The sequence below is a fragment of the Brachionichthys hirsutus genome, chromosome 11, assembly GCF_040956055.1.
Source record: "Brachionichthys hirsutus isolate HB-005 chromosome 11, CSIRO-AGI_Bhir_v1, whole genome shotgun sequence".
Taxonomy (NCBI): Eukaryota; Metazoa; Chordata; class Actinopteri; order Lophiiformes; family Brachionichthyidae; genus Brachionichthys; species Brachionichthys hirsutus.
In genome coordinates this window covers 9,997,731-10,020,516 of record NC_090907.1, presented here as the reverse complement: position 1 = coordinate 10,020,516, position 22,786 = coordinate 9,997,731, and the positions used below count along the sequence as shown (strand labels likewise).

Sequence of the window (22,786 nt, the reverse complement as noted above, 5' to 3'; positions counted from 1 at the left end):
CCAATGCACACTCCACAGCAATGAAACCACTGGAATCACTATTCGAGTCTGTCTATGTGTGGCCCTGCAATAAACTGGCGGCTTGTCCGGGGTGTACCCCGCCTCTCACCGGTTGACTGCTGGTATAGGCTCCAGCGTGACCCGTGACCTGGTAACAGATAAAGCGGTGCAGAAGATGTGTGATGACTGACAGAGGTTGGTGTTATTGCTGCGAGGCAAATGTTGTCATGGTTGAATATTTGTGAGATATGGATGAAATATTTAGTTTTTACGTTAAATCCATCCGGAGATTTTCATGCTTATGAATGAAGATTAACTGCATGTCGATAAGGAGAAGTGCCATAACAGCTTTTAAAAAGTGAACTAAGTATAGAGAAACGTGCAACCATTGTAAAAAAAAAAGGGGGAAAAAAGCCACTTGTCAAAGCTAAGGTCTTGCCAAGATTGGATTTTTTTTTATTTGAACTTTTGTGGTAGAAATGAATTACCGCTGCAGGTAGAGAGAGAGGGGGGGGGGGGAACAGTTTCACAGCAGAAAGAACAGAAAGCGTGCCGAGCCACTGATGGTATCTGTCGTTGTACAGGTTGGACTTCACTGTCAGATTTCCTGACTGCTCTTCTAAAAAACGTTTTTTACCCTTTAACAGCCAAAGATTATGTTTATGAATATTTTCAATGTGTCTGATGTTGACCATGTTGACTTTATTGATGGAGCAAATGGATGAATAGTTCATTGCAGGCGAGGCATCCTCTTGTTGGCAACAGGGAACAAGAACACAGGTTGAGAGGGACGAGAGAGAAAGAGCAGCACACAAACAAGGCCTTCAAAGGGTCCCTGGCATCAATTAATCAATTAAGGAAAGAAAGGGAGGAATTTGCATATCCTCTGCCTGTGTGAGCGCAAGAGAGGGAAAAGGGGAGGGGGGATTGGATCTGTAGCCAGGAGTCCTGACACGAATGGGAAAGGGAGTGAGAAGGGAATTAAAAAAAAACAAAAAAAAACAAGGAGAAGCAGTTTCCCGAATGGCTTCAATAGAGCAAGGATGAAGGAAGAGGAAAACTTTAGGAAAGGTAGGCAAAGGCTCTTTGGAATATATTTATGTATATATCGGGTTTTAGTAATCATCCGTTGACACACATGCACTGTTAAACACGGAAGGAGATTATGTTTACCCACATTTGTGTATCTGACCATCAGGAAAAGGTGAATTGTGAATCTCAAGTGGGTCAGACTGTTACACGGAAAAGAGATCAGTGGCTGCTCTTACCTGCTCAGTGAGCACAGGGAAAGTCCCTGACAAACGTCATGCCATCAATAACATTTCCTCATCAGCACTTCTGTTTGTCGTAGAGAGCTTGTCTCCTCATAATAAGTACTATTGCTTTGATAGTCAGAGCTGGATTCACTCTGAATCAGAAAGTGACGGTCGGTTGTAAAGGGCACTGAGATAAGCAAAGTGCAAGAAGCAGGTGTCCGAAAAATCAGTCATATGCAGAACAATACATTTATCAATCTGTCTTACAATCATACGTTTGCTTTCAATGTTTTATACATGGAGATTTTTAAACAATTATCAGACTACAACAAAACATTTAATATAAATAAAAGCCATTCATCAAATATGGAAATATAAGATGGCAACAGGATGTATGTTTTATTTCTATATTCTTGGAATTTTGGTTCATTGTTTGTTGCACACATTGTAAAGGTCTTTGAATCAAGTATGCAAATTAGTAATTTTGGGCTACATACAGAAAATAATATGAGCATGACAGCTGTGCCGTGGGGGCATCGCGACATGTGCTGGGTTCATGGCTATAGGAGCATTGAGGGTCATACAGGCCGTGTAGAAACAGCGCTTACCACTGCGCCACCGTGCCAACCCTGTAAATGTAATATGTTACAGTAAAATAAGAATATATGTGATTGAATTACAGTTAGTAATCAATACATTGGTGATTATTCAGAATGTGTTTACCTCGGGACAGCATTCATCCCTTATCACCTTTTATCTGAACTCTGTTTCCTGGTAATGCCATTAGATTTGCTGCCGTATAGAGATTAGCACATCTTAAAGTAGTGCACGGCGTTTACATGTTACACACTGTGTGCACGTCACACACTGTTTCTGCAGATGCGTTTGAACATAGGGTAATTCTAGCGTTTTTAAGCAACGCTGGTGTCATTTCACACGTGGGAGGGTGGCTGTGACTCAAACCCTTTTTATCCCGACTCGTTTGCAACACTGAAGACAAAATGTATGAAGAGAGTCACGTAATTGCTGAAAAAAAAGAAGAAAAAAAACAGACAGACATTTTTGAACTGAGATTAGGATCTTTCTAAAAGCTGCTATCATACCACTCCAGAAGTAGAGTCCCTAACCTTCAGGTCTCCTGAAGCTGATCGCGCTCCAGATTGATTAGTTTTGCTCCTCCTTTCCTTTTACATTTATCAACGTACAACAAAGTCAAAGGTTACAAAAGGTGACAACGCTGCATTTAGATTTTACTAGTGAATTTCTGAAGTACGGGCGGCTCGGTGGCGCAGTGGTGAGCACTGTGGCCTCACAGCGAGATGGTCGCGGGTTCGTCTCCGGCTTGTGGCCATTCTGTGAGGAGTTTGCATGTTCTCCCCGTGTCTGCGTGGGTTCTCTCCGGGTTCTCCGGCTTCCTCCCACCTCCAAAGACATGCAGCCTAGGCTGATTGGTGATGCTAAATTGCCCGTAGGTGTGAGTGTGTGTGTGGCTGGTTGTCTGTCTCTGTGTTGCCCTGCGATGAGCTGGCGGCTTGTCCAGGGTGTCCCCTGCCTCTCGCCCATTGACTGCTGGGATTGGCTCCAGCTTGGCCCGCGACCCGATAGCGGAATAAGCGGTTAGAAGATGAAAATGAAATTTCTGAAATATGTTGTCATTTTTCATTTCTGCTTTGTGTGGCAAACATTTGTTGGATCAGATGGACAAATAGAGAACTCAGTGTGCGGCTGTTCTTCCTCTCAGTGTTGTTAAACATCAATGCTTATCAGACGCCGACCTGCCTCGCCGCATGTCTCTGTACTTGGTATTTCTAGGCTACTTATACTCCCCATTTGAGCCTGACTCTCTCTGTGTTGCAACGTTTGACGTCAGGAAATCCAAACTGGTCCAGCGCAGGAGGAACACATGTCCCAGCGCTCAGGACATCAGCCGGGCCCTGCAGAATCCCAGCCCTGCTCCCAGCGCCAGTGCTGCCAGCCTTGATGAACTCATACAGCGCTGCCTGAACTGCTTCGGTCAGTATCTGTCTCTGTTAGTTTGCATACGTTCCCAAAGTTTGTCATGTGTCTTTACTCTTTATCACAACCAGGTTATATAAATGAGGGATGAGGGGGGAAATGAAGGGAGAATTCAGAATGAGAGAAACTAGCAGGGAGGGAGGGAGGAGGAAAGACAAAGGGGAGTCTCATACAATCAGGCTTTCTTCTGTTAGGCTGCAAAGGCCAGCTATTCCCATGCAGTGTTAAACTGCATGTCCACAATGAATGACCAGGAGGAGCTGCTACTGGCGGTACCATAATGTGTGAAACCCGCTCACACAGGTAGATTAGTTATGGTTATGAATGCCTATGAACTTTGACATATTCAGTAGTTGACGATTGCTTAATCCAGATCCCATGCACAAATGAATATGTGCCATTAGATAAAGAGTACAGTATATGCTTCAGGCACATGAGTGCGTCCACATCGGTGGGTGCAAAAGTTGATCAATATGTTAATAGTGACAAGTACTGATACCCATAAAAATATGCCGTTCAGTCTAACTATCATTTAGTATTTAATACCATATAATTTTATCAACAAGCTCAAATAACCGAGAGAGATTTATTTTCATCCTCCTCTATAGAATGTACTTATATTTGATGAAAGGAAATATGTATATAAAGTAAATTAAATGCCTAGGCATTGCTCATTTTTACTCTAGGTCACAGTTGGATATTTAAAATGTACGTTTGCCCTGCAGTCATTTAAAATTATGCAAATGTTCTCTTTCTGACAGAAAAAACAACATCAGAAATAAAAGTCTTAAACCTTCTCGATTATACCAGAAACGAAACACATGCTGCTGTTTTCATGTTTTCATCTCCTGTAACCCAGCTCGAGTGTAAAACATGCCGCTGTGTCCTGGTTACAGATTCGGAGGGGAAGCTTTCGAGCCCCAGAGGTTCTCAGCTGGTCAACATGACTCTGATGATGCACAGTTGGGTTATACCATCTCAGCTCTTTGCCCAGAAGCTTCTCTCCCTATATCCTCAACTATCAGACCCTGCGAGACTCTGTTCGTACCATTCCACTGCTCCCGATCACATGTCCACGTTATTTAATCAGATTAGGAAACAGGCATGACTTTGTTTTGCTCCCCTTATTATTACAAAGCAGATTTGAAGCGTGTATTAACCCACTGGTGTCCAGTGCGATATTGTGCGCTGTATGTTTGGATCCTTGACTATTTGTGCCACCTATAAGGATTGTCCATCTGATAAAAGGGGACTGAGGCGGACACAACTTTGCCACCTTATCAGGTGAGTAAGACACCAGGCGTGTTGTGTTGTGTTGTATGACAGAAATGCTGATCCTTCTCCATTTGTGGATAGTAAACATACTTTCTGTCCTGCTCTGTGGCAAGGCAGTGGATCAGCCAGTTCCCAGCAGTATTTGAGGCAGACCCCCTCCTTGAAGAGACTATGGGTGACTTATGGACACTGGTGCGGTCAAACGAAGCAGAGACTTACTCGCCGCTCATCGACACCTCCTGCTTGTGAGCCACGTTTTTATTTGAATTCATATCTTGCTCTGAGAGAATTGTAGTTTGATTATTTGTTCAAAGCTCAAACATGTTTGTCTAAACAGCTTTCTACATGCAGTAAAACAATTTATTCTTATTTCTCTCCTGTTGCTTGGCCTTCGTCTCCTAGGATCCCTCATGGAAATATAATCCAGGCTCCTTCACCCTCTGTGAAGAAGAGAAAGGTGTCTTTAATCTTTGACCACATGGAGCCAGACGAGATGGCCGAGCACCTCAGCTACCTGGAATTCAAGAACTTCTGCAGCGTCTCAGTAAGACAGCAACAACAACACAATATTGGCTTCTCGTTTACTCATATTCTTTGCTCTTCTAAATTCATACAGTTTGCAGAAACGTTGTCCAGAGGACTTTCAGGAGTGTCCGCAATGCAGGGGGCAAAGAGTTTTAGGGCCTTCTCCCCTCATTGCTTTAGAAAATAATATAAAATAGAATAAGATGTATCAGTAATGTTTGTATGACATTGACAGGGAATTTCAGTTGATTAATTTATTTAATGGCATGAGTAACATTTTGTACATTTACTATTTCCCCCCGTATGTTCTAAAGGGCATGGAAAGAGATTACAAAGCATCTGTGCACACTGTTTCCTTGTAGTTTCTGCATCTCCAGACTAATGCATGTCTTTTAGTCGTCGATGCTTATGCAGCCTTCCTTTCTTGAAATGTTCCCTTGAGATACGCACTTGAAAATGACTATTTATGCTGGTAGGACTGATAGTACTTAAAGGTGATCTATCCCTGTGGCACATATCTACAAACAGGTGCTGGTACAATTATCTGCTTGGTGAAATAGTAGATCTGGCAGTTGTTGCTTTGGTGATGGATCTTGATTCTTTTCAAGAGAAAGAGAGAAACCGTATTTTCCCGCCTGACCACTGCTATCTGATTGGCCAGTTCCTGGACTACCGCAGCTATGTGGTACGAGGCTCAGTGAGGGACAACCCTGCTCTCGAGCGGTCGGTCATGATGTGCAACGGCGTCTCCCAGTGGGTCCAGCTGATGATCCTCAGCAGACACACAGCCCAGCAGAGAGCCCAAGTGTTCACAAAGTTCATTCATGTTGCTCAGGTAAAATGGCAAAGAGATCAAACATCACACACACACAAAAAAACACACAGACCAAGAGACTGAGAGGGATTTTGGTTTGGATGTTTTTGTGACGATGACTTTACGTGCCGTTTCCCTCTGCTCTGTAGAAACTTCGAGCTCTGCAAAACTTCAACACTTTAATGGCAGTAACTGGAGGCTTGTGTCACAGCTCAATATCCCGCCTTAAAGACACCTACAACCTGCTGCCTCCAGACATCACCAAGGTATTATGAGCATTGTTGTCAGACGTCCTCACCACAAAGTAGCAGTGATTCCCCTCACCTTTCTCGAGTCATCCCCTTCTTGATTGGTTTCCATGTGTTGATGTCATTTGTGTTTTTGTTACTTCTGCATTCACTGTCAAGGTAGACCAAAGTTTGTGGCATATTTGTTGAAATGAAATTCATTTTGATTTACTTTTAGCTTGAACTGCTGAACTAACGCAGTATATTTATGTGCAGGTTCTGGAAATCCGTAAAAGTGTGTTTGGGTGTCATAGCGCATTGTAAAATAGTGGTATACTTCTAAGCATTCATGCCCCAGAAAAGTATCTTATCATATCTTATGTAGTTTTTTTTTTGTCTTTATGCTCACACTAAGTCTCAATAACTAATTACAGACACTCATTTCTCATTTCTCCCTCTTTGAGGCCTTGAGTGAGATGACAGAGCTGCTGTCCTCACGAAGCAACTACATCAACTACCGGCGTATTTACAACGAATGCAGCGGCTTCAAGGTGCCCATCCTGGGCGTCCACCTAAAGGATCTGATCTCACTGAATGAAGCTCTGCCAGATTACATTGAAGAGGACAAGATCAACCTGAGCAAACTGCAACACCTGTACAGCAACATCGTTGACCTGCTGGCCATTCACAGCTGGAAGCCGCCTTTCGAAGCCAACAAAGACCTTCTGCATCTGCTCACGGTACAAGGCAGAAACTTCAAGATGCCTGAATGAATTCTGATTTGTTTTTTTATTAAAGGATCCTGAGTGACCTTTTATAATTTTTCAGCTCTCTTTAGATTTGTACTATACTGAGGATGAGATATATGAACTTTCTTACACCAAGGAGCCCAAGAACCCCAAGATCCAGGTCAGTACAGCGACATGCTCCTCTCTAACACACGTTATAACCTCTTTGCACAAGACGGGGGGGGGGGGGGGGGGGGGCATGCATGTACTTTCTGTGGGTGTAACCTTATCTTCAAAACAAAGGTATGTATTCAGCGCAGAAAAACATCAAAACTAGCCACATCAAAGCACCGTGCGTTAGGGAAACGTGTTATGTGGTGGGTGTGCACTTTTTTCCTGTGTCTCACATTTGCAGCCCTTCATGTCTCATCTTTGCATCTGTTTCTCCGCAGCCTGTAGCTCCAGTCAAATCGCCCGTAGTAGCAGAGTGGGGTTCAGGGGTCACCCCCAAGCTCGACCCTGACACCATATCGAAACATGTCAAGCAGATGGTGGATGTGAGTCTTTCACTTCCTTATTACATGGCATGCTGAGCGACAACTGCTCCCGACTACAGCAACCCAACGTCTCATTGCTCTGTTGCCCCCTGCAGTCCATAATGAAAAACTATGACCAGAACCAGGACGGGTACATTTCACTGGAGGACTATGAGAAAATAGCCGCCAATTTCCCCTTCTCCTTCTGCACCCACGAAACCGACAGGTGAGGAAGCTCACGGGGGATCTGCCAAGGTGTCTTTGAATCCAAATGAGACAAAACAGGAAACAACGTGATTGATGGAAACTTTAGAACTCCGACCTTTGGAAATGTTTCTGCCCAGGGAAGGACAAATCAGCCGTGAAGAAATCACCTCTTACTTCATGAGGGGGATGTCTGTATGTGCCAAGTTGGGCTACAACTTCAGTGACGCACATAACTTCCATGAAACCACATATAAGCGACCAACATTTTGTTACATTTGTGGAGGCTTTGTGAGTACCTTTGTGTGTGTGTGTGTGTGTGTGTGTGTTTGTTGCGTCAAATTGCAACGTAACCAGCTTTATGTCTGCTCTTTTGTAGCTGTGGGGAGTTATCAAGCAAGGCTATCACTGTAAAGGTAAGATCACAAGCAATGCATTTTAATTGTTTTAATCTTTCACCAAAGATGAATTGCGGCTTTATCAGAGCAAGATGATGCCCTAAAAAGTGATGCCCTTCTGTGGTATTTAGCCAATCAGATCCTTTTGGCCTGAGAAAGTAAATCGTTTTGTGGGGATAAAAGCAATTTAAATCTACAAAACGTCTTCTTTTTTTTTATGTGAGTGAATTGATAGTTGAGGTTTTGTTTCTGCAAAAGACTAAATGCTATTTGTGTCTCTCAGACTGTGGAATAAACTGTCACAGGCACTGCAGAGATCTGGTGGGAAAGGAGTGTTTAAAGAAACACAAAAACACAACTGGGTCCTGTCCATGCACTCCGGCCCCAGACTCAAGAACCAAGAGCAACAGCTTTAGTAGGCCATGTCTCTGTCACGTACAAAATATAAGACTCATATGAAACGACCTGGAAATCAAAGTTCTCCGTGTGTGTGTGTGTGTGTGTGTACTCTGTCAGGTTCAGAGGAAGAGGCCTTTGTTTTCCCTCAAAGTGACGAGACAGATAACAACAAAGGCAGCACGGGGGATTCTGTACTGTCAGACCGTTCTACTCAGACGGATCCTGGAACCTGGACTCCAGAGAAAAAGGACAAGAGAGGACACCATCAAAACTCTATCGTTTACGCATCGCCAGAGAAGAAAGTCCGATCCTGCAAGGTGATCATACAGGAGGTCACAATGTTGACCTGCTTTTTTTCTGTTTTCACTTTACAGGTGCAGAAGAAATAGCAGCCTGTGAATCTAAATATTAGACATTCCTATTAAGGGCTTTCAGCAGTAATTCACCAAGATTCACTTCCAAGTTTTCATCAATTACATGCACCGGCAATTCAGCATCTGCATTTAGGCCTTGAAATAACTCTTTCATTTATGATTCCTGCAGATGTTGAGTACATAAGAATTTGTCATTAAGCGCATCATTTCAAATTATTTTTTGTTGGTATGTCATTGGTTCTATTATTATTCTACATTGCTTGGTTATATGAAGGAACTATTCATAATATATTTTTTATAGTCAAAGTTGTGAAAAGTGAAGCTAAAAACACTGATTGTACTCGTTTCACTCATATTTCCACTATTAAAGATCCTACACAGGTGCTGGCAATAGTATGACTAATTCAACCTTTAATATAAATCCAGAACACAATGAATGCATTGTGCCAAAATGAATCATTCCTGTGCCCAGACTGTGCTTTCTGGAAGTACTATTTGGTTCTCTTTGTGACAGAGAACTGAGAAAAAAGGCCACTTTCAACTCAGAGGTAGCCTAAACCTTTGGTTTTAGGAAGGTGGATCATGATTTATAAATGTAAAAATTACATTTGGCAAATTCTAAAACTCCCTGGAGACACGGTCCTTTTCACTTATGACAAACCACACATCTCACTGTCGACGGCTTTTCTTTCTTTTTCTGTTTTAAGGACAAAGTGCGTTCATCTGCAGATCTCCATAGTTGCATAGCTCCAAAATACTTCTCTAGTACTGTACAATATTTTTGAAGAACCAATTCTTTATGCAAGCTTTTCTTCCAGAACAGGATTGTCCACAAGAACAGATTTTGCAGTAACACATTTGTCCGTTTGGTTTTCCAGGTCAACACGTGTGTGCAGAGAACCCGAGGCTGCTCCATGCCCGTTTCCTTTTTGCAGGAGAAGATGGAGGAGCTGAACCTCTATAAAGACAAGAGCAGAGAGCCGGACTGAGCTCCCCATTCCTTTGACATTTTCCCTCATGGACAAAACAGCCTCACGCAATCACTTTGATGACAAAGCCGTCTGGCTGGTGTTAAACTGATCTCGTCAGAATATCATGTTTCAAGTATGACTTTGTTTGTTTTTTTGCCTTCAAACATCAATTTTCCTACTGTAAGTTATAAAAAAAAGAAACTTGTATTTAGAGCAGATGCCTTGGTTCTCTGGTGCTAACAGTCCTTTGTGATATCAAAGCGTTTTCTGATCTAACGTACACCGTAGTAAATGCAGGGTAGGAAATTAACACTATCCTCAGAGACTGTCCAATCAATTTGAAACGATTTTCACCTGGAAGCAGCGTTAACTTTGGTATGTAGATTTGTAAAGGCACCAATCATGTTACAATATTCACTCATCTGGCTTTGAATTGGATACTTGAGACAATGCGCTCCGTTAGGCAGACGGTACTGCTGGACAAAGCAATGACAATTATGCAAAGTGTCAAGGCTAATAATTTAACGCACTTACAATGTTTTTTAATGCATCTTGAAATTTCCCTCGGTTAGCTGCTCTGATAAATTTCAGAAAAAATTTTTTTTTTACCCAATGTACTGTACTTGATAGAAAACATGTAGCTTGTGGCGTCTAATGCATCGGTCGGCACAAATGTGAATCTCCTACCCTAGCAATGTGTCGATTATTCCATTTTCACTCAGGCAGGATTGCACTGGAACCATGAATACGCTCAACAACCGGCACATTTGCAGCTCAACAATTTTGTCTACAACTGCAAACGCCTTCACAATCAGAGTTGTGTTTGACTTGCCTCACTGACAGAAACGTGGTTGCGTCAACCTCTACAGGTATTTATGGTGACAAGACAAGCACACACGATGCATGGATCATTGTTCAAATTTATTTTCAGGTAGAAAAAAAAAATGTATTTGCCAACAGGATTTTACTACTGAACTCAATTAACACCAACCACTGAGGACAATTAAAAAAAAAAGAAAAGAAAAAAGAAAATCCACATATAACTACTGAGTGGGAAAATCATATTCTCAAAGACAAGATGAATAGATAAATACTACAGTATTAACACCACTAAAAATGACCCATGATTATCGAACTAAAATGTGATCGCCCACTGAAAATTAAAGCGAAAGAGGAGAAAGCGTTGTGAAGGTAAAACTCATGCACTTGTTCTTTATTAAGCTTCTCAAAATCACCATTTAGGCTCTGCTGTATTTTCCTGCCGTGTATCTTCCACAATATGCATCCTAGGAATATACATTTGCCTCTTTTAAACTGCAGCACGTGTGGAGTTCGCACTTCAACAGACGTCCACATTCAATGCATAACAGATAACGTTCATTAAATGTTCCTAGGTCTATCATCTACCACCTAACAGTCACTGCTTAGGGTAAGACTTTGTTCAGCAAGAATATGAAAAGACACCAAACTGAGTAGATTGTTACATCAATTGTTAAGGAAAGAATGATCCATCCATCCATCCACTCCCAGCTGGAGGCTAAAGCTGTGTTATGCGTGACAGACAAGGTTGGGCGCTAACGATGAATAAAAGAGTTGCTGCAGAGGTGAGAGCGTTTAGGACAGAGGTGGATGCAGGAAACGATGTCGGCTGAATCTACTGAGAACCAGAAGATGAGCCTTGGTTGCCCTGTCCAGGGTAGCTGCCATATTGGCTGTAATACTGGTTCCACTGGTTCTGATTCTGGTAGTACTGCTGCCACTGCTGAGCGTACTGAAGGGAAAAAACAGAACAAGCACAAAAATAAACACGGGCAGCATTTTGTCCATGAGCTCCAGCATATATTCCACGCATCGTTTAAAGAGGTTAAAAGCCTTATAAGCGTCTTCCAGAATTTAAGGTGGCTTCAAACAGCTTGGGGTTACCCTGGCTTCAGTTTGGGGGTTTTGTCTGCTGACCATACTGCATAAAGTTTTAGATATTGAGATACTTGATTACAGTCAGGCTGTAGCAGTTACTAGTTTGGCAGCATATGAAGGTATAACATTTAATTACATCACACAATTTGCCTATTAGTAGTTTAATAAAAAGAAACAGGCAAACAGACGAATAAATACATGTCCCATTTACGACTTTCTTTCCAAACAAAGAACATTCATAGGACTGGAGAAACTTATAACAGGTTTTTCTGTGTCGTTTGGGGTTCTATTGTAGCTTCCATCACATCACTACTGTCTGTGAGAGCAATAAGTGCTGTCAGCAGTCACGTCCCGGCTTCCCGGTGCAAATGGAGAACACGCCGGCTCTCAGTAGTCGGACTACCTGCTGATATTGCTGGTTGTAGCTCTGCTGCTGTTGTGGCTGCTGCTGCTGCTGCTGTTGGTGGTTGTACGTTTGCCCAGCAGCAGGTGACTGGCTGTAGCTCTGGTTGTATCCTGGGTACTGACTATAGTTGCCGTAGTAATTCTGGCCGTAGTTGCCCTGGTTGTATCCTTGATTGTAGCTCTGGCTGTAGCCCTGGAAGGTGAAGCAAGAAGATTGGGTGAATCCAATTCCTTATTCAGTTCCCGTCTTTTTATTCAGTCCACACAGGAGATGTCGGCACCTGGTTGTATTCTCCCTTGTTGTACGGAGCTGGCCGATTGTAGCTTCCTCCAGACTGCTGATTGCGGCTGTATCCGCTGCGTGAATCAGACCCCCCATCACGGTAGCTGCTGCCCCAACGGTTCGGGTTATAGCTGCCACGGCTGTAGCCTGCAGATTCAAGACGGTCTTTAAATTACGCAGTAGATAAATCTATGAATAAACTAGCCCTTGTACACACACAGCACGCGAGTTACGTTGACTTCTCTGCTGACCTCTGTATCCACTGCCTCCGTCTCCACTGCGGCTCTGGTACCCCCCGCGAGACCCGTCGCGGCTGTCATATCGCTGGAAGCTACCGCCACCGCGGCCCCGGAATCCACCCTGTCTGTTGTCAAAGCGTTTCTCGGGGGGCGGGCCAGCCTTGCGGCCCTCCTCGTTGTACTGCTTCAAAAGAGTTTCTGCCCCGTCCTGCTGCACCTCAATGAAGATCACATCCTCCAAGAAGTCGCAAGCCTCAGGGAGAGTAAAGTTGGCTTGATAGAGGTGACCACAGGAAGAGAGACAGCCCATCCAGAAAGAGACGGATGGAGAGAAAGAGATGGAGGGGAGGGGGTTGCAGTGAAGACCAGAGCAGCCACACCACCAGAAGACAAAAAAAATTATAATTAATACCAAATAGAAACAGTGGAAACCAGAGAAACTAAGAGTAAACAAATGAAAGCAGATGGTAGGGTAAAGGGAACAAACATCACCTCCAGGTGGACATGGAGGAAAGATTTGTTTTAGGAGACAAAGGAGAGGAACAAGTTCAGTAGAGGAGAGGAAGGGGACAAAAGGGACAACTAGAAGGGGGGGGGGGGGAGGGGGGGGAACAGCACTGCAAACCAAGGACCGCTGAAGTAGCGCTGTTACAAATTAACTTCCAGCAGCGCGAGCATGTGACTGCTCGTAAGCGCGCTATTTGGAAACATCCTTTTCAGGGAAGCAAATTGGGCAACATTAGCTCCACTGTCACATGACCTCAACGAAGCCCGTCTCAGTTTGCAGTGCATTGAAAGTAAACTGTATGACAATTGAAATAAGAATTAAATTTAGGTGGACCATTTGACATTAATGTCCAGGTCTGATATCTGTCCAAAGCCTATGATGGGGGAAGGGGGGAGGGGGGGGGGGGCATCTTCCAAGTTTGATTGTATAGACAACACATAGAAAAGTAAAAAGTAGTTCTGGTGTTTTATTTGCCGTTTCCACAGCATTCCTACCTTTCATTTCTAAAACAGCATGATCGGGCACATCCTTCCCCTGCTCATTGGTTTGCTTTAATGTTCGTTCTTTTAAATCCTCGTCCGTGGGACAAATTACAATAGCCTTGCGATGAAAACCCTCAAAAGGACGCATTTTTCGTCTCCTTGCTGATCCATATACATTTGTCTAGCAATGGTGACAAGAAAGAAGTAGAAGCTTGTTTGTTATTGTTTACTTGTAAGTGCTTTCCACTGGAACCCTGCAATAATGAAGTGAGAGAGGTTTGGCTTGGTTGTCAGTCTACGCTTTTACTCAGGTTCTAAACGGCCTCTCATCACTCCAGGCTTACCTCATGATCTGTGCTTCCAGGTGACCTGTGCCCGCTGACGAAAGGTTATCACAATCAAAGGGGGACCCAAAAACATCGAAGCTGACTCGAACGATCACTCACGTTTCAGGTTAATCGGCAAACATGCAAATCCTGCTGACATTCCTCGTTGGTGCTTTTTCGATTGCGTCTTGGTGCAATTACAAGGTGACGCATGTTTGTGTTTAGTGTTGGAACAATTATACTTTTAGCAACTGCCAATGTTGAAGTTCTCCACAATTACATAACCGTGCAATGCAGCGTTCAACTGACAAAATGAGAAACATATTTGCAATGCAACACAAGAGCCAAAACATACAGTCATAAGGAGAGAGAAAGGCAGCGCTGGTTTATGTTAAGTACTAATAAAATAGAAACAACTGGGAACATCAAGAATCACATTAATTGTTTGTCAAACTGCAGGAAAATCTACCCATGCACTGAAACGCCAACTAGCTTTTATATTTAACTTCGCTCTATTTCCACTGTCATTTGTGAATCTTAACCAGATTTAAAGTCGAGTTGAAATACACGAATATTCACAATAAATAGCATCACATATATGCCTCCGTTTACAATTCCATTCCAGTAAAAACCAGAGCCTAAACTGCTACAAATATACTCAACAAAAGATGCCTCGTGCATATATAAAACTCTTTTGTTCACTCAATGCTGCTGAGTCAGCACACAACTCAAAGCACGTTACAATCAATCCCGAAGTCGCCACACTGACCCCTAAATAAGTAGGACTTCTATTACTAATATTATTAAAAATTTAGCTTCTTAAAAGGAAAGTAGAATACGGTTAATTTCGGTATATGGAATAAGAATTTCACAGATTGTAAAATTATTTAGTTATTTAATAAAGATGCATTTGTTCACCGTTTCCTCCCATATCCAAAAAAACATGCAATTTAGGTGAATTGGTCGCTCTAAATTGCCCGTAGTGTTTGAGTGTGTGAATGGTTGTGGCTCTGTGTCCCTGCGATATGCTGGCGACGTGTCCGAGGTGTGCCCCGCCTCTCGCCCATAGCAAGCTGGCAAAGGTTCCAGCAACTCCCGTGACCCGCAAAGCGGAAAAGCAGAAGAAAATGGATGAAAGCATTATACTTTGTTCCCGAGAACAGAGCTCTTATATGTTTACTGTTTAACACAAACGCAAAAAGAAACTAGGCCCCAAAGTTAAAAATATAATTTCTATTTCACAGTGCCACATCCTTTTATTTTTAGATTAAAAAAGGCATCATTTTAACAAAAAACCGACAAATCTGATGATTCTTTAATTTATTTACAGTAACGCCTCAATTTACGGTGAAACAGTCACAAGTTAATCTCCAAGAACATCCCGATTCCCATCGACTTGCTATTCTGACAGGTCCCCCCAAAACTTACCTCGACTTACCTCATCTTCTTACGGATTCTAGTCCTGATCAAGACAACAGACAGATATAACCTACCTGCACATACTCACAACGTCCAAAGAAAAGCCAGTCCAACTCCGACCCACCTACCTTTAACACTCCCCGAGCACAAGAACCTGAAAATCTAAAAGCTGTTAGTCATTACTTACCTTCAGGGTCAATTCATTAAAAAACACACTCATAAGTTCCATATATCTTACTTAAGAGCTTTTTAAAAAGCCTTCAACGGTCTTATTGAATTAGCAACAGAAGGTTTTTTTCTTACTCACCAGTCAGAGCTTACTTGTTTCTCAACATCTTTACATTGTCATGGTTTACTTGTACATTGTTGAAATTCACAAGACAAAGAATACTGTATTATGACAAGAAATAGCAAGCGGAAATATACTGAGGGATGAAAACAGGAAATATTCTGGCACTTATGAGCGCCATTAATCACTTTTTACAATACATGACAAGCAAGCGACAAGCGGGTGATCAATGCTTCTTCTACTCTATAATACACAAGAGCCCCCTGAAAGATAAATAAATATTCCATTAGAGAGAGCGATAATCAGGGCACATTGACTGACTGTGGCGAGTATCGGGGCAGACTGTGGATGGGGGCGCAGTACCTGATCGAGGATGTAGTTGCGTCTCTTGCGGGCAGCAATCTCAATCAATCTGTTCAGACACTGGGTGGCTTGCTGGATCAGGATATCCCAGCGCCCGGAATAGTTCTTCTGGCGACGCAGACCCATCACCTGCAGTCAGGTGGAGCCGACAATGACGGATTATGTCACCACTTGGAGTGTGTTGAATTTGATGTTGGTACCAGATCACAAACCTTCATCTTGTCCATGATGGCATTTGTGCCCAAGATGATGTACTTCTTCTCGGGGTTGGTTTCTGCATGCTTCATCGCCCAGGTGGTCTTTCCGCAGGCAGGCAAGCCCACCATCATCAAAATCTGAAACGCATCATAGGAAGGACGTTACCGCAATATTATGTTTTATTTCATATGCAGATCGAAGAGAAACGTTCCTCTCGGAAGACATCGCGGGAGAGACCGCAGAAACGGCCGCACACCCAAGTGCTTTCCCTTAAGCAGTCACAAAAACACCTTTTTAAAAACAGACGAGGACGGTCGTCAAGCCGAACAGCCGCCGATCACCTCGACATCTGACCCGACACGTTCATCGTCTCTGCAAAGTCATTGAAATGCACTCAAGGAGCAGCGGTTTGAGAGAAGTTGCTCCTTCTCGTTCCCCTGGATATTTCCCAATGACATAAGCTCGCAGTATAAACTATACAAGAAACGCACACGTCCCACAACCTTCAGTAGCAAAATGAAGAGGATGTTGAGCCCATGTTCTGGGTGAGATCACACAATCGTTGAAACAAGTTTCAAATATGCATCACTTATTTTCCTAATATTTGCCAGCATTACAGCAGCCTTGATGGTTTTATTCTGTTCTCCTGCATCATAATGTGTAATTCTCGCCCGAAAGAATCCACTACGGACAATATTAATGTTGTCAAAAACATTTAAAAATCCATAGTTTATAGTATTTGTGGGGGTCTTTGGCCTGCACGTCTGTTTTAAAACTTTCAGCAACGTCCTCCTTACCTCACATTCAGATTTGTTGGCAGGTCCCTTCGTGCCTCTGATTTTATCCTCCATGTTGAGGTTGTGAATATAGGTGTAGCCCTCTGGTGGCGGGAAGTATGGCTGCAGCTTCTGTCCAAAGTTGAATTCAACAGCACAATTCTTAACGAGGACATGAGGGAACAGGGCACGACCTGAGAGTGCATCCTTGGTTGTCCGGAAAGCCACCCCCAGCCACACTCCATTCTTGGAATAGCCGATCTCCACCTCGTCACCAGTGTCAAAGTCCTGAAATTGTAGCAAGGGGGCAAAAAAAAAAAGAAGCAGCATGAAACCGATTAATACTGTACTCAATAAGATGGACAGTAAAGGTCAGATGTTTTGGTGATAAAGTCAGAAAGGCCAGACGTCGATGGTTTGGACATGTCCAGAGGAGAGACAGGGACTATATCGGTAGAAGGACGCCCGAGGATGGAACAGGGCTAGAGGTCGACCCAGGAGAAGATACATGGACGTAGTGAGGGAGGACATGAGAGTGGCTGGTGTTGGGGCAGACGATGCAAAGGACAGGGTGAAGTGGAGAAGGTTGACTTGCTGTGGTGACCCCTCAGGGGACAAGCCGAAAGAAGTACCGACTCTGAACTACAAAATCTTCATTTAATATACAAAGCAGTCAACCAAATCGATCTGATTTTGTTCAGCTGATCTTTAATGTTAGCACAGCAGGATGATTTGAAACCATTAAAAGATAACGTAAATGGTCACTTACGATGTAACAGCCGATAACGTCATTTTCGCCAAACCGCTCACCGAAGTCAGCAAATTTACAGTTTTCGGATTTCTTTCCTGTTCCCCCATAACCAAAGGAAAAGGCCTCCTCGCCTAAAGAAGAAAGACATTCATCGTCTTCCAGTTTAGGTGAAAGCTCGGTTTAGCAGTCAAGGACCATTCATTTATAACTCCAACCGCTTCACTCACCAAGCTGAGTGCTGCTGTGGTTCAGGGACCATCCGATTCTGACCACGTGGGGATCCGGCTCGCTGCTGGGCAGGTGCTTTACGGGGATTTCCTCGTTGATCTGAAGGGCAGGAGAACAAGTCAGAAACAGTCCTGCCATTCTTTATTCGCTCATGTTGTATCACCAAAGAAATTCGCCACATTTGATTATAGATTCGCTTAGCTACCCCCCAAACTGGGGAAAGCAACAGACAAAGTGGGATATGACCACCCTGCTATACCCGTTAGAAAGCCTTGCCCAGGTTTGAACCTGAAATGCTCCCCAAGTATGGCGTTTCCAGTAACACCAAAGATTGATTTATTACTATATATTTCTAAGATATTGCACACCTAAAGGAAAAAAACGAATTTCTTATGATGCATTAAACCCATCAAGTATCAGGGACCATTACGTCACCTGTGAAAACAGTTTACAAGAAAATAATGTAGCAGTATTTATATATCTCCAACAAAAAAGCTAACAAGTACACATCAGTGTAGATGCAGATTAGAGTCTCTCTCCACCTTCATCTCATAGCAGACGCGGCCCTGGGTAACACCGTGGGAGGCTCGTGCTCCAGCCCACAGGTAAGCAAACCCTTCAATGGTCAGCGGGTATCCACTGTAGCGATCGCGGGAAACTTTAAAATGTAGATCACAGTTGTCTGAAAAGAAGACAGGATTTGAAACATTTGTATTGAAGAAGAAGAAAAAAAAAAACATTGAGAAATACAGATGCAGAATTTTCCATGGAAATCGATAAACACTTTTTAACGAGAGCAGGAATTTATAACACTGGGTTTAACTGAAATGTTTGTTTTTTTTTTAATCCTCCAAAATAACCATTTACACTGCCAAACCAGCAGAATCTCGATCCATTATTTAACAACTTCTTCCTTCCGTCTCAAAACCTCACATAGCACACAATGCACCATCCCAACTCGTCAATAAGCAGCGAGAGATGTGCCGAGTTTGGGCGAGAGCTGAACCATTTAAAATGGTGGACCTGACGATGACGATGTTAATGGAGAATGCAGGCCAGCCAGTTTAAAGGTTAGTCTAGAGCGTGACGAAGATCGTTCCCCCCTCATGCAATTCTCACAGAGTACATATTTCAAAACACATGATTATAGTTCTTCAAAATATACTGGTAAAATAAAGATGACGTACTTGTCAACAATATATGAATAATAATAATATGATAATGGCAGTGCGATAAAACAAGTTTAACTCCAACACATACTTACATGTATCAATTGTAACAAGTGTGTCGTCTATATTCTCTTCCTCATCTTCAGCAGGGGGCTGTGGAGTTCGGGACCTGCACAATATCAACAGATTTGGTTTTCAATTATAATATATGAAAGTAAATGGGTGTGTATTCGCACCCGCGCTTTTTACACTTGCATTGATTTGAAATACCAGCAAGGAGCTTGAGTGAAAAACATCTCAATTTCTAAGTGATACCTCTTTTCCTCGCGGTGCTCGTAGTAGCCGTAGGGCCGGCTTTCTTCATGCGGCCTCTTGCGGCTACTGTGTCCACCTTTATCAGCTTCAGTTTTGACCTGCTCAGCTTGAGCTGCGTCATCTTGGCCCTGCCGTTGTTCTCCAGAACCCTCCGCGTCATCTTCCGTTTTAATCTCTACTTTGACTTCTAGATTGAAAAATTAAATGAAAGTGAGCTTGCTTAATGGTACAACTGAGCAAGCAAACAATCAAGAGGAAGACTATCCTCATATTTTTGATTCTTACAAACAACTCGTGATTTCTCCAACAGTGCATTTAAAAAAATATTTTAAACATTCTGTTTTAATTTGGGCAACAACATAAAAACATATGTGGAACCCTGACAAGCTACGGATTACAAGGCATGCTCCTCAAACACAAAGGTCCAAGATAAGGACATTTATTGATGTCATTTCCTGCCTGCCGCTTACTGCGATGTGGCAAAAGGAATTACATACCCCTACGCACAAAAATACATTCACTCAAAAAAGAGTAAAGCACACAAACAACTAACAATGAAAGCCTGTGGGAAAAAGTCAACATTGTCAAAGTAACCGAGTTCTTATGTTAAAGAAAATGGTAAAGGCCTGCAGAGAATATTTCATGTTAAACCGAATAACTATTGGTCATTTACCTTGTTTGTCCTCAACCTTCCCCTCTGACTTGTGCACAATGTCAGGCTTGTCCTGTGGAGGCTCGTCTTCCTCATCTAGTAAAAGACTGGCCTCGTCCTCTGGCAGGCCGTCACCGCCCTCTGGCAGGTCGTCACCGCCCTCTGGCAGGTCGTCACCGCCCTCTGGCAGGCCGTCACCGCCCTCTGGCAGGTCGTCCCCGTCCTCTGGCAGGTCGTCCCCGTCCTCTGGCAGGTCGTCCCCGTCCTCTGGCAGGTCGTCCCCGTCCTCTGGCAGGTCGTCCCCGTCCTCTGGCAGGTCACCCTCTTCCTCACACACGAGGTGGCCTTCTTCCTCAGGCACGGGATTGCTCTCTTCTTCGTCAGGCATCATATCACATTTGTCAATATCAACGTCGGCCGTGAAGTCAGGCAGGCTTTCAGCAGGGTCTGAAGTCTTTTGGCCTTCGTAAGGCTCGCCTTCCGCTTCCTCATCTTCATAGCAGCCACCTGAGTCTCTCGCCTCATCTTCCTCATCAGCATAGCCTTCACCGTCACCTTCTTCTTCGCCTGCTCCTGTGTTAAGAGGTAGACAAAATACCTTTAGTATCCAATAGCAAACGATTTGTTGAAAATCAATATCTGGTGTGCATATTCACATGCACCTCCGTGTATTGAGTAAGTCAGACGGTTCAATGCAAAATGTAGCAAATTCTGAAAACATCCAAAAAGCTTGCAGACTATTTAGTTCTGAAGAAAATTAGTTCTCATGTTTAGATAAAAGACCCTGAATTGTCATATTTTTATGACAGAAAAGCAGTCAGAGAACGCAGACCTCCGCCAAGCAGCCCTTTCCCCTCCTTATTCAGACTTGCACCATCCACCTGGTGATCCAGATTATCATCAAAACGTTAGAAATTGTTCTTGGTATCGTTCTACACCAACCACGAAAAGGAAAAGTGAATTGGAGTTTTATTTTTACCTGATTTTTAAATACATAAATGGGGTTTTAATGCTAAAATGTAATCTCTTTTCCTGAACTCACTCTGGATCACATCCAGATAACATCTTGCATGATAACGCCTATCTTTATGACTGTGATTTTCGGTGAGTGAATTGAATGCATATTTTACTTAAACAATATTTTTTTCAAAAGGCCTCCGTTATAAGTAAATGGGAAAATAAAATAAAAATTAGCCAAAAAGGTATCCGACCAAGACCTATCTTCAGATCAGGTGAACTTCAGGATCAAGATCCATCAAGCTAACAAACGCATTCAAAAGCACAGCCTCCGTGACGGAAGTAACTATTTACACACAGCATCCATTAAGTTAGTTTACCTTGTTGCTCGTCGGCACCATCTTCGTTATGCTGGCCGAACTCCTGCTCCGCTTGCTCCGAGACATCGGCCTGGGCTTCGGTCTCCAGAGCGGCTTTTAGCCGCTCCACGAGATCTGCTTTGCGGCCTTTGGTGTCCAGGCCGCGGCTCTGAAGCTCCTCTTTTAATTCATTCACTTTCAGTTTGTTAACGTCAACGTTCATTTTGTTTTAGATGTATTCTGGTTTTATTTGTAAACTAAAAAAAAAAAGAGAAAACAGGAAGTGGTTAAGTATGACATAGCGTGAGTTTAAAATCGATATTTGATGGCGGCAGGCTTCCTTAGCCAAACAGGCTACATTGGTTAGCTAACGTAGCAGACCCGTATGTACAAGTATAACTGGACGTATATAATCACGTAATCCTTAACTCATTAAATACTCGCATATAGAATATGCTTGCAAGACAGGCAAGTATGTCCCTGCTATCTATATTAATTGTATTATTCAATGCAAAATGTCGATATTTGGCTAGCGTTGATAACCTTAGCCTAGCGTTCTTTAGCGTAACAAGCTCCGTTGCAGAGCAAGCAACTTTATCCCGCTCTCAGACGCTGCAAGCGTTACTATAAATATTTCCTATCGTCAATTAATGTATATATTTCGTATTTCAATATATGAAATACGAAGAAAAACACAATCAAAATAACCTTAAAGCCTACCTCCACTCACGCGATTTACGCGGGTTAGCCGTTCCAGACGAATGGATAGGCAGTCGCTAGACTCGCTACCGCCCCCTACAGTTCCTCAAGGGACCGCCACGAACCGGAAATTACCGGAATACCTTCTTCTTCTTCTTCTTCTTCTTTTTTGCGGCTGCTCCACCTTTGCGAAGTGGCATTACCGCCTCCTACTGATCCAGGCTGCTTTCCTCAACCCCCTTACCAGACTGTAGCGTCTAAATAAATTATGGAGGCAGGGGAAAAATTAAAAAAGAAAGAAAGTGGTGGTTTTCCCTCCATATTGTCTTATATTCTCCGATATCCTTTAAAAATTCCACTGCCACCACCCTCGAATTTGCTGCACCAACCTCACTATTTCTTTCAACTCTAACCCTTGTACTGGAATACCTGTTCACTCACATATGCTCAAAACCATCTTCGACAAAATATTTTTTTATTAAGGTAAAGATTCATGTTTACTTTATGCTGAAGGACTACTTAATTTGCATTCCTTCAGACATCCAAAGCATCCTGCCATGCTTGCTTAGAATTTTTGCTTCAAAGAAAGTGGGGTCATTCTTAATGTGTGAAAGTACTCGCCATGTAGCCCCATCTACCTGCATCTCCATGGAGAACCTATCTGAAGTGACTCTGTTAGGTCTTTTGTTGTGTTTTTGTTACACAAACTCAAACAGAAGTAATTTATT

General features: G+C 43.0%; 2 protein-coding genes across 2 annotated transcripts; one reads left to right on the top strand and one right to left on the bottom strand.

The window, feature by feature from the left end:
* The first annotated feature begins 3,043 nt into the window (after nucleotides 1–3,043).
* Nucleotides 3,044–10,514, top strand: rasgrp4 (RAS guanyl releasing protein 4). Its single transcript, XM_068745784.1, has 16 exons — nucleotides 3,044–3,269; nucleotides 4,169–4,280; nucleotides 4,494–4,556; nucleotides 4,661–4,792; nucleotides 4,950–5,091; nucleotides 5,734–5,907; nucleotides 6,036–6,152; nucleotides 6,578–6,853; nucleotides 6,942–7,022; nucleotides 7,294–7,398; nucleotides 7,494–7,603; nucleotides 7,722–7,872; nucleotides 7,961–7,997; nucleotides 8,263–8,394; nucleotides 8,496–8,695; nucleotides 9,631–10,514. Exons 1-16 carry the CDS (start codon nucleotides 3,044–3,046, stop codon nucleotides 9,739–9,741), a joined length of 2,169 nt encoding a protein of 722 aa, XP_068601885.1. The 3' UTR covers nucleotides 9,742–10,514.
* A 111-nt stretch (nucleotides 10,515–10,625) lies between these two features.
* On the bottom strand, nucleotides 10,626–22,113 carry hnrnpul1 (heterogeneous nuclear ribonucleoprotein U-like 1). Its single transcript, XM_068745612.1, has 16 exons — nucleotides 22,080–22,113; nucleotides 21,381–21,616; nucleotides 20,065–20,616; nucleotides 19,392–19,578; nucleotides 19,172–19,245; nucleotides 18,450–18,589; nucleotides 17,907–18,006; nucleotides 17,698–17,810; nucleotides 16,950–17,216; nucleotides 16,167–16,289; nucleotides 15,955–16,083; nucleotides 13,570–13,738; nucleotides 12,580–12,840; nucleotides 12,327–12,475; nucleotides 12,044–12,238; nucleotides 10,626–11,494 (listed from the first exon to the last, which is right to left on the bottom strand). Exons 2-16 carry the CDS (start codon nucleotides 21,580–21,582, stop codon nucleotides 11,378–11,380), a joined length of 2,778 nt encoding a protein of 925 aa, XP_068601713.1. The 5' UTR covers nucleotides 21,583–21,616; nucleotides 22,080–22,113; the 3' UTR covers nucleotides 10,626–11,377.
* Nucleotides 22,114–22,786: the final 673 nt, after the last annotated feature.